At 48.2% G+C, this 17,601-nt stretch overlaps 1 protein-coding gene across 6 annotated transcripts in view; it reads right to left on the reverse strand.

Moving 5' to 3' along the window:
• CC1H1orf216 (chromosome C1 C1orf216 homolog) overlaps nt 1–5,713 on the reverse strand; it is a 38,285-nt gene extending 32,572 nt beyond the window's left edge. Inside the window, exons 1-3 of one of the 6 annotated variants that reach the window (XR_006206354.1) lie at nt 5,506–5,713; nt 1,594–3,080; nt 1,119–1,358 (exon numbers count right to left, since the gene is read on the reverse strand). Coding sequence is in view for 4 of the 6 variants with exons in the window: in XM_042952821.1 (XP_042808755.1) it covers nt 2,389–3,075 (687 nt within the window). In the remaining 2 variants the exon portion in view is untranslated. Of the gene's footprint in view, nt 1–1,118; nt 3,081–4,370; nt 4,571–5,505 lie in introns of those variants that run through there. The other 5 variants (XM_042952821.1, XM_042952822.1, XR_006206353.1 and 2 more) reach the window with 5 other exon arrangements.
• Between the last annotated feature and the right edge of the window lie 11,888 nt (nt 5,714–17,601).

Here is a 17,601-nt window from a genome sequence, read left to right on the forward strand (position 1 = left end):
ACAGACCCTGGATTAACACCTTGCTTACAGCCTTGTGAGAGATTCCTGACCTACAGAAATCATGAGATAACAAATGAGTATTGTTTTAAGTCCCTAAGTTTGAGGGTAATCGGTCATGCAGCAATAGATAACCTTTCTTTATACAAATAATGAATTTTTGATAAACTAATTAATAAGTCATCATATAAACCAATGTAAAATAAGTGTAGTCTAGATTGTCACAGCAAATATCTGAAGTCATATACATGTATTATAACCACATATGTGTCAGAACCAGCTGAGGAGCCTAACTCAGTGTTTTGCAGTCAGGGCACCCTTCAGGGAAGTGGTGGCTCTAGGGCAGGGTTGAATAGGAGTGTGTGGGGGGAGCATATGTATCCCTCACAATCGATGCCTACCCACCCCCCATCTTCAGGCTCAAAGGTGCCTCAGGATGAGAACAATCCCATACGGGGCTCTCAGGCCAAGTCTCCCCTGTCAGACTGAGAGGCCCTTGAGGAGAAACCTCTTGCCAGCCCCATCAGCCACAGCAGGCTGAATATCTCCTCCCCAGTGACTTCCCCCACATCTGTCCCCCAGCTTCCAGTCCAAAAGGGCACCTCAGACGGTATGGAAAAGAGGCCACCAGGCAATGGGTAGAATAGAAACACAAACTCAAGAAATGCATTTCTCTGCCCCAGTTTATTCACCACGGCTTGGTCCAGAGGCCAGGTTCATAGTCAACATGCAAGGGCTAGACACAAAAGCCCCAGGACCATTGCTTCAGCCTCACTCCCTATACCTTTCACCTACCCACCCATCAGGGATAGAATTCTTTACAGATAGAGCACCCCCATTTTGCAGATAAGGAGAGTAAGCGTCATGCCACTGCTCACCCATCAGGATCTTGCATCCTCATGGCTCCAGAGGCAAAGCAGAGAGCTTGGCTACCTTAGTCCTTGGTTCTCCCCAAAATTCAACCACTCTCCTTTTCACAGAGCCTCTGCTCTAGCCTGTCAACCCCCATTTAAAGGGCCATGCAGTGACGGAAGGGGTTATGACCCAACATGCTAAGAGCTTCCAGAGGCTGGGCTGAGCTGACACTCACTGTCCCCCACCCCCCCACCCCACCCCCCGCCAAAGGTTAATGTGGCTCCTCTGGGCCCAGACAGCCTGATTTAAGAAAAAACAGACCAACCTAATTTGACGTCCAGTGTTGCTAAAGCCAGAAAGGCACAGCGAGTAGAGGCACAGAGAGGAAACAGATTTTTTTTTTTTCCAACAGCCTTGGAATACCATGCCGGTTCCTTGCAAGCTTATAAGCACACATTCGCTTTCATCAGAAGCTGAAATCAATATGGTCTGCAACAGCTCCTTTGCTGTGGAGAAGGGTTGTTTGTTTCAAACTGATATTTTAGAATTCCCACTCTCCTATTCTTCACAGGGTTCTGCCGTTATCATCTCCCTTATCATCTCCCCCATCCCCATCTCCCATGTGCCCCAGGGCAGAGTTCAAGAGGGACAGCTCTTTATCTTCTTCTCTGATCCCATCCCCCATCCCTGCCAAGTGTCAATCACCACCCCCAGCTTCCCTCCCTCATACTAATTCTCTACCAATTGCTCAAAAAGCCATGGCAGGCCAGAGCAGCCACCACACTTCCTACAGCAAATCCACCATCAGGGACAACAGCTTCAGCAGAGCAAAGTCTGGGAGGAGTGATGGGGAAGGAATAGGAGAGGTGGCCTGGGAAGTCCCAGGAGAGTGGATCAGCACAACCCTCAGATAAATGACGATAGCCCTCTCTCCAGGGAACAATTGGACCCTGTGGAGAAAAAAAGGCTAGGATTGACAATGGGTAACACAGAGTGTGGATGCCCGACATACGCAACTGAATATGTATTTGCACACATCTGCTAGTGAGTTGGCCTGCAAATCCATGCTCCTAATACACCCTTCCCATGCCTGCACTTGCACACAAAGGCCTGCACACACAAGGGCTCACTCACAGACACCCACCACAAGCCTGCACACTCAAACTCATTCATATGCACACACACACACCTTTTGCATATATATCCTCACTCGTGCACATATATACACACTGTTGGACACCTGGTTCATGCATACATATACAAACATACTCCCTCTTACATACATGCTACACACACACATATGTACACACCCACACACAGACCTGCACATCAGTGAGCTCATGTGTACGCATGACACACACAAGCTGATGCACAGGTGCTGATTCACACACGCCTGGACCTGCCTACATGATAGCACGTACATACTCATGCTTACCTGCACTCATACCAGCAATAATCATGTACTTACTTGTGCACAACCACACACATGCCTACAAATATATACATGTACCCCTGCACCCCTGTGGAGGCACACCCTTAGCCCTGATCCTGGGGCCTGGATGGGACCGCCCTCTGTTGGAGACAACGGATAAGCTCCTTTCGGTTGTCTAGGATGGTGTCGAAGCTCTCCTGCAGACGGGTCTGCTGGTCAACCAACTGGTGCTGCAGGCCCCGGATCCACTGCAGCAGGGCCAGGCGACGGTACATCACCAAGTGCACATGGTGCTTCTCCTTTTCCTGCTCTTTGTAGCGCTCCTGAGCCTGCAGCTGCTGCACAGCCTGGGCCACTGAGGGCAGAAGGGGATCTGGAGGGCCTGGGCCTCGAGGGGTCCCACAGACAGGCTCAGGGCTGCTGCTGGGGCTGTCGGTGCTCAGGGAACTGCTGGCATAGCCGTTGTCCTCCAGAGGGGAGCAGACTGTGCTGGCGCCGCTCATCTTCTCCAGCTCAGCTCCGGCGATTTCTGCCCCCTCTGGTGGGCTGCGGACCTCCCCATCAGGGAGTCCAGGGGCCTGGAAGGCCTGGTTGTCAGAGGGCAACTCAGAGGAGCCTCTCATCAGGCTGGGCTCCACCTGGCCTGGCATCCCATGCCAATTCTCATTGGCATCTTTGGCACTCGCCATGAAGTTGGAGTTGCTGTCTGGTTGGAGCTCAGGCTGACATACTCCAGGTGGGCCCCCCAGGAACTGGCCCCCCTCAGCTACGCCTGGCTGGATGGCAAACATCTGGTCTGCAAAGGAGAAGCAGAAGAATGAGTCAAAGCAGGATAGGGTGCGGTGCCTGAAGTCGTGGCAACCTAGCTGTGGGGGCAAGGCAGTGTGGAGGAGCTGGATGCTCCTTCTCAGTCCCTTTCCCTCTGGTAACACCTCCCTTTGTGGTATTCCTATTCCTTCTCTGTTGATTCGCAGTCTCCTGCATAGGGTTTGCCCTCAGCCCTCCGAGGCAGGCTGTCTCCTTATTCTGTGCACGTCTTCCCAGATGAACTAATCTTCTGCTATAGCTTCAAGAACCATCAGGTGTTGGTGACTCTCAGATGTGTCTCCAGCCCAGATCCGACTGCTATCCAACTCTGCAACCATCCATAGGCCCCCCAAATTCTACATGTCCCAACCAGCTCTCCCTCTCCAGTGTCCTCAGAAAAATGGCCCACCCTGCATTCAGTCACTCCAGCCAGAAACCTGAGAGCATCCTGGTCTCACTCTGCTTCCTTCCCCCATCTCATTGACCACAAAACACTGACAATTCTTCCTCTTAAAAACCTGTGTATGTATGCATATACGTCAACCCTCACTTGTACTTGGTTCAGGCCATTTCTTACCGGGATTACTGACTGACTGCTGCAGGCTTTTCTGACCTCTGTGCCTCCAGTTAAAAATGTAAACTTGAGGGGCACCTGGGTGGCTCAGTCGGTTGAGGATCCGACTTCAGTTCAGGTCATGATCTTGCAGTTTGTGGGCCTAAGCCCCATGTCGGGCTCTGTGCTGACGGCTCAGAGCCTGGAGCCTGCTTTGGATTCTGGGTCTCCCTCTCTCTCTGCCCCTCCCCAACTCACGTTCTGTCTGTCTCTCTCTCTCTCAAAAATAAACATTAAAAAAAATTTTTTTTAAATGTAACCTTGATTGGTCACAGCTCTGAGAGCCCTCCCTAAACTGCTAACCCTCAACATGGCCTACAAGGCTGTGCTTCAGCTGACCCCTGCTCCCCATTTCAGGCTTGCCTCTTGCCACTCTGCCCCTCTCAGAATCCCAAATTTCTCAGAGATCTCAGAATGTGTCATTATTCTGTGTCAATAATGTGTCATTATTCACACAATTCCCTTGGTCCACAATACCCTTCCCTTCCCCTCTCCTGTAAACTCCTCCCTTCTCCACCCAGCAAACTCCTTTTTGTACTTCAAAACGCAGATGTCTGATCCCCACCTCTCTGAAGCCTTCCTGAAGTTCTTCCCACAGCCCCAGCACACATAAATAAGCACAGTTAACTATGCCTTCCCCTGGGTCCCCACTGCACTGGTACTCACTGTTTTGTTCATATCTGTTTCTTGACCCTGGTGCATAGTTGATGGCCAGTAACTGTGCATTTAGTTGTTTTTGGTTTTGTTTGGGGACTATCTTCTAATAGCAGCTTATACATTTGGCTTCCTGACTAGATACCGAGCTCCTCTATATATCCTCTGTCATATTCCTGCACTAAGCAGGTGTCAGTACATAGTTGCTGTGAGAGTGAATGGGGGAGAGGGGCTGCAGTGGGCTATCTATGCTCATAAAGAGAAAGCCAACGGTAGCGAGAGGCTACTGCTCAGGCCCAGGGATAGAAGATATGGCTCCAGTTACCTCCTCTGCCCTAGTGAGCAACCCCACCCCCGCCCCGCCCCGTCCCCATCCCCATTGACAAGCCTCTCTTCTGACCTTGCCCTCTTCCCTCTGGGTTTACTATCTTGTGCCCCTCCCCTAGCTTGCTCCATCCAGGGGCCCCAGAGGGAGGGCGTATCACACCATTCTTTCCTCCCTAATAACCATTTCTACCAAAATTAGGGTTTGAATTAACAAGAGGTTTCTACTGACTACATATTACAAGGATTAGAAAAATGGGGGATCAGTAAGAGTGAGGGATAGTGTAAGTATAGCAGGGATTAGGAGGTCTTTATAGGTGGTAGTGGGCAAAAGTCCTCGGGGTGTAGCGACGGTCCTTTAGTGACCTACATACTACCATCCCGCTAGGCAGTCTTGGAGACCTTCCAGGCCCAAATGTTGTTTGGTTTTTTTTTTTTTCTTTCTTAAACTGGGAGCGGCCGCGAGGGAAGCTGAGATGCAGCGGCTTAGGTGTTAAGGCTCACAGGGTTCTCAGAGATGGTAAAATGGGAACCCAGACACCCTAGGATCAGGCTTCCGTCCAAGCTAATCCGCAGTCGGCCCGGGGTGTGTAAGGCGGCGGGGGTGGGGAGATGGCTCTGTAAGGGTTGGGGAGGCCGCCTCCCTTCCTGCGTAGCCCTGCGGGAGAGGAACCCCCCATCCCTCCGCCTCCAGCAGACAGAGGATAGAGACCATGCTTTCCTAAGCTCCCCACAGGGGGCAGCCCGGAGGAGGCTGGGATCCCCTGCTTGCCCCCCCGTCCCGGGGGGCTGGCCCCCAACCCTCCCCTCCTGCCGGACTCACTGCCTGGACGCGCCCGCCCCGGCGCGGCTGGCTCTGCTCCCGCGGGCCCCGCGGCGGGAACTCGTCTCTGGAGGCTGGAGGGGGGGAGGGGGATGTCTCGGCCTGGCCTGGGCGGCCACGCGGGCCGGGCGTGGGGTGCTGGGCTCCCCCGGCGACGCGCCCAGCCCCAGGCCCGGACTGCGGAGTCGGGCGGCGTCAGCGCGGCAGACGGGGCGGGGCGGCCGGGCCCACGTGGGTCGGTTCGGGGTTCCGCCGAGCGAAAGGCTAGTCCGGCCAGAGCGCCGGAACCAACTCCCCCGCCTCCTGCAGCCGTGACCGAGGCCTGCCGGGTCGGGTTTTATCTTCCCACTGCATCCATTGGGTCCCTCGGATCGCTTTGCGTCACTGCAGATACGGTGACATTTTCAAAATGAAAATCTAATCATGTCACCATCCTCCTGCTTTTAAGCCTTTCAAATGGCTTCCCTCTTGCAGGGTAAATCCTTGAGGCAGCGGCCACGGGGTTCTGAGCATCTTGTCCTGTCTACCTCTCCAGCTTCATCCTTTGCCCTCCATCTCTGCAACTGGGCCTCACACTCCGTTCTGCCACGTGACTTTTGCACACACGGTTCCCTCTACCTAAAATTCTCTTCCCCTTCTCAGCTTACTCATATGTCAGCTCTCTTCTCAGATAAACCTCCTCTGACCTCCTAGACAAGATTAGTTTCCCCTTTTATATTTCTCAAGGGCACTTGGTTCCTTTTCATCAGAGCATCTATCACAATTTGAAATGATATATTCATTTTGTGCTTGTTTCATTAAGGTCACTTAATGAAAGCTATGTTTTTTGTTTTTTTTCAATTTATTTGTTTTGAGAGACAACAAGGGAGGAAGGCCAGAGAGAGACAGGGAGAGAGAGAGAATCCCAAGCAGGCTCTGCTCTGTCAGTGAAGAGCCCGATGCAGTGCTTGTTCTCACCAACCATGAGATCATGACATGAGCCAAAATCAAGAGTAGGGATGAGACTGAGCCACCCAGGCACCCCCATGAAAGCTATGTTTTATTTATTTATTTATTTATTTATTTATTTATTTATTTATTTAATAAAGGCTGCCCTTCCTAATCCAAAGGCTGCAGCTTTTTTTTTCTTTTTTTTTTTTTAATGTTTATTTATTTTTGAGACAAAGAGAGACAGAGCATGAATGGGGGAGGGTCAGAGAGAGGGAGACACAGAATCTGAAACAAGCTCCAGGCTCTGAGCTGTCAGCACAGAGCCTGACGCGGGGCTCGAACTCACGGATGGTGAGATCATGACCTGAGCCGAAATCGGCCGCTTAACCGACTGAGCCACCCAGGTGCCCCGAAAGCTATGTTTTAAAAAAAGAAAGAATATCTGCTCTGGGACAGGACCGGGCCTTATGTCCTACACTCAGGCCCTGGCACCTTCCTCAGAGAACTGCTCCATAGTGGCTGTGCCGTGAACTCTTCTCAGTTTCTACTGACCGAAGCCTGATCTTCCTCACTCCCTTCTTCCTTGGAGGAAAAGTGGAGGGTTGGGGATTCAGTTTGCAATCAGAGAGAATAGAGATGCAGTTGGTGCTGACTCTAATGATAAGAAAGCACTGGCAGGTGTTAGGAAAGTTAGGGCTTCTTAAATAATTTCCTAAGGTAGCCCTTGAAGGGAGACGAGGACAAATTTAGCCTTCAGGGTTCTAGAAGGCCCCTTCCATACCCCCACTTTACCAAGCAAACCAAGCAATTGGCTATACCTCCTTCATGTCCTCCCCACATTAAAAACAAAATAAAACAAAACTAATATGGCTTCATCTTTGAAACATAAAACATTTTAAAATACTCTTGTCTTGGGGCGCCTGCGTGACTCAGTTGGTTAAGGGTCCAACTTCAGCTCAGGTCATGATCCTGAAGTTTATGAGTTCAAGTCCGGCATCAGGCTCTGTGATGACAGCTCAGAGCCTGGAGCCTGCTTTGGATTCTGTGTCACCCTCTCGGTCTACCCCCCCACCCCCCTGTTCTGCTTCCCTATCACTCTCAAGAATAAATGAATAAATAAACATTTAAAAAAATTAAAATGCTCTTGTCTTTCCCTCATCTCTTTCTTTTGCTTTTATCTCCTACTCCATCTTTTTTAATTTTTAAGTTTATTTATTTAGAGAGAGACAGCGAGCAGGGGAGGTACAGAGAGAGAACGAGGGAGAGAGAATCCCAAGCAGGCTCCAAACTGTCATCACAGAACCTGATGTGGGGCTAGAACTCACAAACAGTGATATCATGACCTGAGTAGAAACCAAGAGTCAGATTCTTAACCAACTGAGTCACCCTGCTACCCAGTCCCCTACTTCAGCTTTTGCTATTTTTTTAGACCTCAGGCCCATTTCTACATCAGATGCTGAAGCCTAACTAGTCTTCCTTTTTCCCTTACCCATTGCAAGTTCCCCTTGCCTTTAGACAGGTGACCCAATGAGGTGACCCAAATCCTCACTCCTAAAGGCTCTGAGCCTGGGGGGATCTAGAGTTATGCAGGTCTTCCTGTGCCATACAGCCATGTCAGATAGTTGTTTGGTGGGCCCAGAGCTGCTCCTCTCTGCCTCTCTTGTGGACTCCATCTCTCCCAGCTCTAACCATGTGGGTCAAATGGGAGCCCGGTGAGTCCAGGCATAGGAACCCCACTCCAGGTGAGTCCCTTCTCTGGGACTTTCTGAAATAAAAGGAAGACAAAGCTGGGAAGATGTATGGGCAGAGCTTTAGCAACCACATTCCCTGCCAAGTGGAAGTCAGTTTGGAGTAGGAGTAAATGATGCTTACACACAGAAGCAGAGACAAAAGACAGAAGTCCTGGTGATGTTCTGGTCCCTGTTTCCTGAGGCCTTTCTATAACTTCCAATAAGGCCCTTGTTTTGTCAAGCCCACCTCGAGTGGAATTTCCTTTGCTGGCAATCAAAAGAATCCTGATTAATACAAGAGCACAAGGTAGTGGCCCAGGGGTCCCCCTCATATACCTCTCAGCCCTCATTAAGGAGTGGCATCTCTGTTTCCCCTTGGTAGCCATTAGCAATCCAGCTTACACTGTGACCTCCTTTGAAATGCAGTGGAATCATCTCAGTGTTCCCACATTATAATCATTTCTCCCAAGACGCTGAAACCTCCTGACCTGTAGAAGCTAGAATGTCAGAAACAGGAAGCAAACTCTTCGAGAACGTCATTAGGTATATTCACATAACACGCCACACCTATCTCTGCCTCTTCATATGGATTCTGGCTACAAATGACAAAGAATTATATACTGACTGTTGACTTAAAGCCTCTTGTACTCTGCAGGGCAGCACACAAATGGGCATAGTTCTAAATAACTTAATATCTGAGAAGTCAAGTGAATTCCCACAGCATCAGATTGTTGTAGCCTCTCTTCTCTTAGTCAAGGGTAAAGTTGTGTGGGATACTCCAGCACTGTGTAATTAATGCAGTAAGTGCTCAGACAGTGGTCCTGGCCACTCCATAATTTTCAGAAGGCTGGGAGCCTTGAGAACAAAAAACCCTAGGAAGGTGGGGGTGTCCATGTCTGCATGATCACAGACAAGCAGATGTATAGATGTCCGTGATCCATTCACCAGAAGTTTCTGCAGTCAGGACGCCAAGGAATCAGTCATTCCAGGTAGAGCGGTGTCTGTGGCTGTGCCTACCCAGCTATATAGATTATAAAGACTGAATTGGCAAGGACACAGAAATCACTAGAGATGGCCAGTAGCAGCCCAAATAGGCCAGCCCTGGGAAGTGGGTAGATATCCTGGCAGGCAGACAGATGTCAGAGCCAAGAGAGACTAGCAATGAGTAACCAGTGCTAGGTGCTAAAGGGCCTAGAGTGTCAGACAAGGAGACAAGGGAGATGAGAGGTATTTCTACCCCAGGAAATAGGACAGGCATAAGAGTTCCTTCCTCTATAGGTGGATAATTTCTCAATGTCAGTACTTCCAGGAAGAAAGAGGTGGGTGGGATCAAGGTGTTTCAGCCTCAAAGACATTATTCCTTCCTATCCATTCACTCACATTCAGTACAGAGTGCTCACTTTGGGTCAGGTGCTGTGTTGGGGATTCAGAGCAGGATCAGAGCTGGTGGTGGCCTTGTGCAACTCCCTGTTTAGAAAGGGAAATAGAAAAGAGTGGGCTATACAATGTATAGGTCCTACAACAGAGTTGTAAGGAAAAAGCAATGAGTACAAAAGAGGGTAAGGAAAGCCTTCACAGAGGGGGCTTTAAAGGATGAATGGAAGCTCACCCAGAGAAAGCAGGAGAAAGCAGAGGAGACTGTATGTGATGTGTATGTTCAGAGTGTGGCCAGGGTGACTGGAGCTTGAGGGGAAATGGAGGTAAGAGATGAGGCTAGAGGATAAAGTTGGCCCAGTTGTGAAAGGCTTTGACCATCATTCCAAGGAGCTTGAGCTTCATCCTGTGGGCAGCAGGGAAATAACCGAGCAAGCCCCCAAAACTTCCATGTCAGAACAAAGCACAGGCGTCTAGTCCTGGAGGACAAGCTATATTGCCACCTGCTTTCTTCTCCTTCCCTGAGCTCAGATCATCTGTCAACTTCTCCACAAGGCTTTGGAAACTTAGGCAAATCAAAACATTTTCAACTTCCCAGATTAAATAAAGATAATATGCCTTGAACATTGTAATTGTGAACACTGGACTCCCAGGGCTAAGCACAACCCTGGAGGACCTTTGATGTACCAGAGAGTCCTTAAGGAAGATTAGAAGGAAATCATTCCCCAGAATTTGCTCACCTTGGGAAAGAAGGCCTACAAAGCTGGTGACCTACTTGTTTTGTTCATCCATTTCCCTGCTGCCTTTTAAAGGTAAAATGCCACTCTCCTCTATCAAGAAATTGCTGGGGCACCTGAGTGGCTCAGTCGGTTAAGCATCCAACTCTTGGTTTCAGCTCAGGCCATGATCTCATGGTTCGTGAGTTCGAGCCACATGTTGGGCTCTGGGTTGACAGTGCAGAGCCTGCTTGGGATTCTCGCTTCCCCTCTCTCTGTCCCTCCCCTGCTTGTGCGTGTGCTCTCTCTCAAAATAAATAAATAAACTTAAAAATTAAAAAAAAGAAATTGCTGTGTGATCACTTTAGGTAAGACATGTCCATTCCCCACCCCCAATATGGCTGCTTTCTCAGCTGTTAAAATGAGGGGGAAGTATATCAAATCTGAAGTTTTAAAGCTTTTTTTTTTTTTTTTAAACCTTGGAATCTTTTTTTTTTTTTTTTCCCAAACAAAATCTATGCAGTATATCCAGCTTGAGATCTTGTCTCCTCCCTGAGCCCTCCACTATAAATGGCTCCTGAAGAGGCTCACAGGAAGCTTTTAAAGCTCAGTCAAGGCACAATTTCAAATGCCCTGCACCACAAAAACCTAGAAGACAGATCCTTTCACTCACCATCCCTGCCTCCCCTAAAGGGAACAACCGGGTGTTTTGGAGCTGCTGGAGAATGAAAGGTGGTGTAGACTCTTTCTCCTCAGTGCACCCAAGTGGTAAATGGCCTCTTCCACCAGGAGACCAGAGAGACAAATCTTAGATCCCGAGGCTGTGGGAAACTCTACAGCCCACAACAGAGGGAGTGAGCTAGAGTAGATCAGAAGGACTGAGAGAAGGGAGTGCCTGTTCCACCCCCTTCCTAGCAGCTGCCTCTGTGGGCTCCATAATCCCCATGCCCTCTCCCCCACTGCACCCTCTGGCCGCCCACCACTCCTCCACCCACCCCATTCATCAGTAGGAGGGCACCGTATCAGTACAGCCTTTCAGGGCCTGACAGGTCCTTTCTGGGTGCCCCCCACATGTAACCACTTAACCCCCAACACAAAGGGCCAGGCTGAATGGGCTTGGAGCCGGCGGCTCGTGCAGAGGGGGAGGCCTCAATAGGATTTAGGGAGCTGGGTGTATAAACCTCTCTGCTCCAGCAGTCCTCAATGGAGGAGCTGGAGTCGGGGCATGTGCCGAGGGGTGGAGCCCGGCAGCTGCATCCCACCCCTGAACAATGATTTATTCATTCTCCCAGCACACACAGAGAAAACAGGCTTGGGGAACGTGGCCCCACAAATCGCCCGTGGCCTCAGCTGATTCCCATGGCAATCACAGCAGTTCCGAGTGCCCCCTCCCCCTTGTAATGTCTTGCCTAAAGCCTGCCCTTCCTCTTCCCCACTAGCAAGTAGAGTGCAGTATGATGTTATGGGAGGCCTTTGGTAGCCAGAAGTTCAGGCGGCCTTGCTCTGTGAATTGGCTCCACCCAATCTCAACCTCACTGTCTCAGAAAGCTTCCTGGTCAGGTTTTTCTCAAACCCATTTCACAGCCAGAGAAACTGATGCAGAAAAAGGAAAAAAAAAAAAAAAAAAAAAAAAGGGCACATAGCTTGACCCACCTCAGGACTGCCCCAGGGGAAGGACTGAAAAAGCAGCAGGGAGTTGGGGGTTCAGCTTGGAAATAACTGACAAGTAGGGGGTGCCATAAAGGCTTGCTAGGTGAGTTATTGGCTGCTAACAAAAGGTACCCTATATGTTGTCCCCACGCCTTTCCCCAGCCCCCATCCTCCAGCCACACCTGGCTCTGATTCCTGTTACAATCTTTGGGAGAAACTTTGGGGATGAGGGAACAGAATGAAGACAGTTAAGCAGAGATGCTAAAACCAGTAGATTAAAAAATATGTTGGGGAGGGGGCGCCTGACTGAGGGTAGAGCATGAGACCCTTGATCTTGGGGGCATGAGTTCAAGCCCCACGTTGGAGGGGGTGTAGACTGAACTTAAATAAAAAAAAAAAAAAATCTTGAAAAAAATGTCAGGTGGGTAGGTGGTTTCAAGAAGCTGAATTGTGACATTTGTTTTGACTTCTAGCCTCCACACCTCATGTGTCACCAGGGCCAGATAAAAAAAAAAAATCATCATAATAAATAAAACTAAAAATCAATAATGTTAGCAGAACAGAGAGCACCAGATTGAAGTGACCATCCTCAGACTGGCCCCTGGGCCTCCTGGCCCCAAGTTCATAATTACCCTGTCACACAGAAAACAAATCTATTGCAGGTGGAAGTGTGGGGAGGTGGGAGATCCTGGGCAAGGGGTTTGCCCAGCTGAAGAGGGGGAAGGGGTGCAACAGGAAGACAGATTGGCCTTTGGTGCTGGGCAGGAGGGGGGTGGTTTGAGACTGACAAAATCTAAAGCCTTGAGAATTTCAGAAAGTTTTCTTCCCTTAGACAGGAGGTTAGATGCACTAAGGGAGGTAGGTGATCCTCCTAATACTGAACAGTAGTGGTGGGAAGTCAGAGGGAAGTCAGGGAGCCCACTTCGAGGAGTGGGGAGGGCAGCTGCTATGCTGCTGCTGCCCTCTGGTGGGCATAAAAAGACAGTATCAACACCTCCAATGCTGGAAACCTGCTGGAAACCTGCTGGAAACTGGAGTCTGTCCTTCCCTGTTCTAAAGCCTTGGCCACCGGGACTAGCACACCCCAGGAAGCAGATGCAGAGACATTTTAGCATGCAGGACACTTATTACTAAGTGCCTTTGGGATCAGTATCTGTGGAAGGTTGGAGAAAGAAGCTAAACTACCATTCAGGCCCCTGATAGCCTCAGTCAACCCCTCAGGGAACTCTGAAAGGTTGGATGGCCCTTCAGAATTATCCCCAAATGAGCTGAGATGGGCAGCCCTTTATACTCCTGTCATTGGATGAGGGCCATGCTGGAAAGTGGCATGATCTCAGGCAAGGGGTTCTCTGCTACGGAGGCAATCCCCAAAGGGGCTGACCATGGAAGGCTGTCTGCAGAGAATGCTCCCATCAACTGGGCCAACAAGGCCTTCCTCGAAGGGGAACAGGGCAGCCCATCATGCTCTACCCCACACATCACAGATACTCACTAAACTTGTGTTAAGTGAGTGGCATGGTTAGATCATGCCTCAGGCTCCAGACTCAGTAGGGACAGCCCACAAGTCTGTTATTCAAGCAACTGATCTTTGGAAATGGTCAAGGGAGCCTTAATGCTTGAATTCATGGGTTCATTCATTCAACATTCACTGAAGTTTACCAGTGCCAGGCCTGGAGGGAGATACTTTACAAATGGTTTTCTTTCTTAATCCTCACAACTGTGAAGCTAGTATTAACTTAGATTATTCAGATGAGATCAAGTTATTAAGTGGCTTTCACAGTCCAGCAACACTTTAAAAACTGACACAATGGGACAAGTGCTATTGCTGCTGTCAAGGGTTCTTCGGGCCACAAAGGTCTTGGCTCTGTTCTGTGTGTGTGCATGTGTATATGTAGAGAAATGGCTCTCTCTCTCTCTCTCTCTGCTTTTAGCCAGAGTATTTTCTCTATCACATGGAATCCTGCTTCCATGGCCTCTTGTTTGAATTCCTTTCTAACAACGTTTCTCCCCAGAGGTAACAAGTATGGGCTTTAAAAATTCCTGGTTGTAGCTACAGAACTACCTCCTTCCCTGGATATTTAAAGGATAGACCACTCTTAATCCCCAGTGTTCTTAGGCCATCTGATAATTAGAAAGTCATGAAAGGCTGACTTCTACCCCTAATGTCTAACTTCCCGATCTGCGTGATCATGTGGGGATAACCTTAAAGGGACAAGAGTTGGAGGTTTCTGCTCCTAAAACCTCTCTGTACCCTGTACCTCTCACTAACCCGATTTTGTAGGAGGTAAGGGTTGGAGAGATAGAGAAAGTTGTCAGCTGCTGTTCTATTACAGCCCTGACAGGTTCTCATTGTTGAGAGTTCTCTGAGCACTCCCAGCCAGCAACATAAAGATTTTAGTTTTCTCATTTAGATTCCAATCATAAAGAACTTGAAGGAAAATGAGGTGGGGAGGGGGAAGTTTGGTATCATGGAGCAATTTCTGGGTCTGACTACAGAGAAACAAAGTACCCTCAATACTGCTCACCCCCTCACAGCCACACACACACACACACACACACGCCTTTCCTCCTGGGCCCCCAGAACCTAATTTTTCACATTTGGAAAATCCAGATGATTTTTGCCTGGGTCCATCTGGTTTTCCAAATAACCTGTCTTTTTGATAAATAACATAAGTTAAATTAGACAAGACAAACAAAGAGGGGGTGGGCAGTCAGCTTTTTTCCTTTCCTCAGCCTCTGAGAGAAAGACAGGGTTTGAAAAACATGTACCATGACTCACTCCCAACCCTGCCCTAGCACTTTCCACCCCTTAGGCTGGGCCCAGCGATTCCCCAGCCTGCAGCTGGGAGCTGCCTCTTCACCCCCACCCAGAGCCCACCAGCCTTCAAGAACAACAGACTGTGGTTCTTTCTGAAATGAAGGGAAAGAACCCAGGTGTTCAGCCCCATAGCTTCCTCTGATCACCCTTAGGCTGTAGCTACTTCAAATCCCCTTTTCCCATTATGTATCCCACCACAGGGAAGAACTAGATCAATAAACTGAAAATGAAAACCTTTAAGGTGAGACAAGAGAGGACAGGAAGAGGGGATGGGAAGGACGTGGATAGTACAGACAGACAATACAACTACTAGGGACAGAGATCAGCACCTACATCTCAAAAGGTAAAGTCTGAGGTGACACCAGCTGTCCATAAAGCCACGCCTATTTCCCCAGCTTGCTGCGAGTGTCCAGGTACACAGCTGGCTTCCATCCCAACCACTCCCACCGGTCCCAGCATAGAGCCAACCCAGGCAGCATGGGCTGATGGCTCTGGCAAGGCTTGACTTCTCCCCACTCAGCAGATCATAATGAGGCATGAGCCTCACCCCATCCTCAGCAGTGGGCTAGTGGGCATTAGTGCAGCCTCTTACATGTACTCAACCATTTCACATTAATTTGTACCTCTGATCCTAACCACAACCCTGTGAGCTAGACCAAGCCATTTCACTCTGGCCTCATTTTCCAGTTGAGGAAAAAAGTTCAGAGAATGAATTATCTAAGGTCATGCCACTTGTAAGCTGCAGAACAAGGATTTATGGTTTCACACAGCTATCATCTCTATTCTATCCCACACTGAAAAGCTTCTTTGTATGCAGTTCAGCTCCAAGCTTTTCACCATTAGCTCTTCCAGGCTTCAAATCACTCCTTGCTCAGTAAGTATTTGTTGAGTAATTCTATATGCCAGGTATGGCACCACCTATGCTTTTTTTTTTTTAAGATTTTATTATTTATTATTATTTTTTAAGTGTTTATTTTTGAGAGAGAGAGAGAGCTCAAGCAGGGGAAGGGGACAGAGGATCCAAAGTGGGCTCTATGCTGACAGCAGAAAGCCCAATGCAGGGCTTAAATTCACAAGCCATGAGACTCAACCGACTGAGCCACCAGGTGCTCCTAAAGATTTTAACTAATCTCTACACCTAACATGGGGCTTGAACTCACAATGCTAAGATCAAAAGTTGCATGCTTTATGGAGTGAGCCAGCCAGGCACCTCTTTCCATTTTTTGACAAAACAGATATGGTCTCTGTTTTTACAGAATTTAGTCTAATGGGGGAGGCAGACCTAAACAAACATTAAGGTGACAAACTGTGATAAAAGATCCAAAAGAAAAGGAAAACTAGCAGAGGTAAACTGATTAAAAAAGGGGTGGTAATGGAAGGCTTCTCAGGGGAAGTTAGATCTAAGCTAACACCTGGAGATTTATACATTAGCCAGACAAAGATGAAGCGTGGAGAGAAGGGCATGCCAGGAAAAAGGAAGAACACTCTGGAAGGCCCTGATGTGGAAGAAGAGTGGAAAGGAGGTTGAGAGACAAAGCCTTGTAGGCTTGAACTTCATTCCGAATGCAACGGAAGACATCGAAAGATTTTAAATGAGGACATGGCATCCTCAAATTTATGTTTATACCAAGGTTACCCTCTGGCTGCTGTGCATAGATTGAGTGGAAGGGGAGCAAAACTAGGAGAGAGATCAGGAGGCTAACACAGTACCCTGGCAAGAATTATGGAAACTTGGAATAGGGCATTGGCTACAAAGCCGGAAGAGAGGTGATTCAAGGTGCAATTTGGAAGTAGAAATAACAGGAGTTGATTTTGGAAGGAAGGAGATATCAAGAATGCCCTTATAGGGGTGCCCGTCTGGCTCAGTTGGTGGAACACGTGACTCCTGATCTTGGGGCTATGAGTTCAAATTCCACGTTGGATGTAGAGATTATTTAAAAATAAAATCTTAAAAAAAATTTTTTTTTTACATTTATTTATTTTTGAGACACAGAGACAGAGCGTGAAAGGGGGAGGGGCAGAGAGAGAGGGAGACACAGAATCTGAAGCAGGCTCCAGGCTCTGAGCTGTCAGCACAGAGCCCAATGCAAGGCTCCAATTCATGAATCGCGAGATCATGACCTGAGCCGAAGTCAGATGCTTAACTGAATAGGCGTCCCTAAAAATAAAATCTTAAGAAAGGGTGTGTGTGTGGGGGGGCCACCTGGGTGGCTCAGTCAGTTAAGTGTCCAACTTTTGATTTTGGCGCAGGTCATGATCCCAGGGCAGAACCTGCTTGAGATTCTCTCTCTGCCCCTCCCTAGCTCTCACACATGCCCTCTCTCTCTCAAAATAAACAAACACTAAAAAAAAAAAAAAAAAAAGAACGGCCTTATAAATTAAATAAGTCACGGACATGTAATATTCAGCATGGTGATTATAGTTAATGATATGGTATTGCATACTTCAAAGTTTCCAAGAGAGTAGATCATAGAAGTTCTTATCACAAGAAAAAAAATTCGTAACTATGTGTGGTCATAGATGTTAACTAGACTTACTATGGTGATCATTTCACAATATATACAAATATCAAATCATTATAATGTATACCTAAAACTAATATAATGTTATATGTCAATTACAACAACTAAAAAGAAAATCTTTTCAACTCAGATTTGAAGGAATGATAAAATGAAATAGAATTTTTATAACTTAATAAAAAAAAAAGAATGCCTTTTAGGTGTCTAGCCTGAGTGACTGGGTTTATGAAGTACCTTTTACTGAATGAGGAATGCTGGAGTAAGAGCAGATTTTTAGAAGGAAGGAAGATCACATTTTTCCCCCTTAAAGTAAGCTCTGGGCCCAACATGGAACTCAAACTCACAATCCCAAGATCAAA

This window comes from Panthera leo, chromosome C1 (assembly GCF_018350215.1).
Source record: "Panthera leo isolate Ple1 chromosome C1, P.leo_Ple1_pat1.1, whole genome shotgun sequence".
NCBI lineage: Eukaryota > Metazoa > Chordata > Mammalia > Carnivora > Felidae > Panthera > Panthera leo.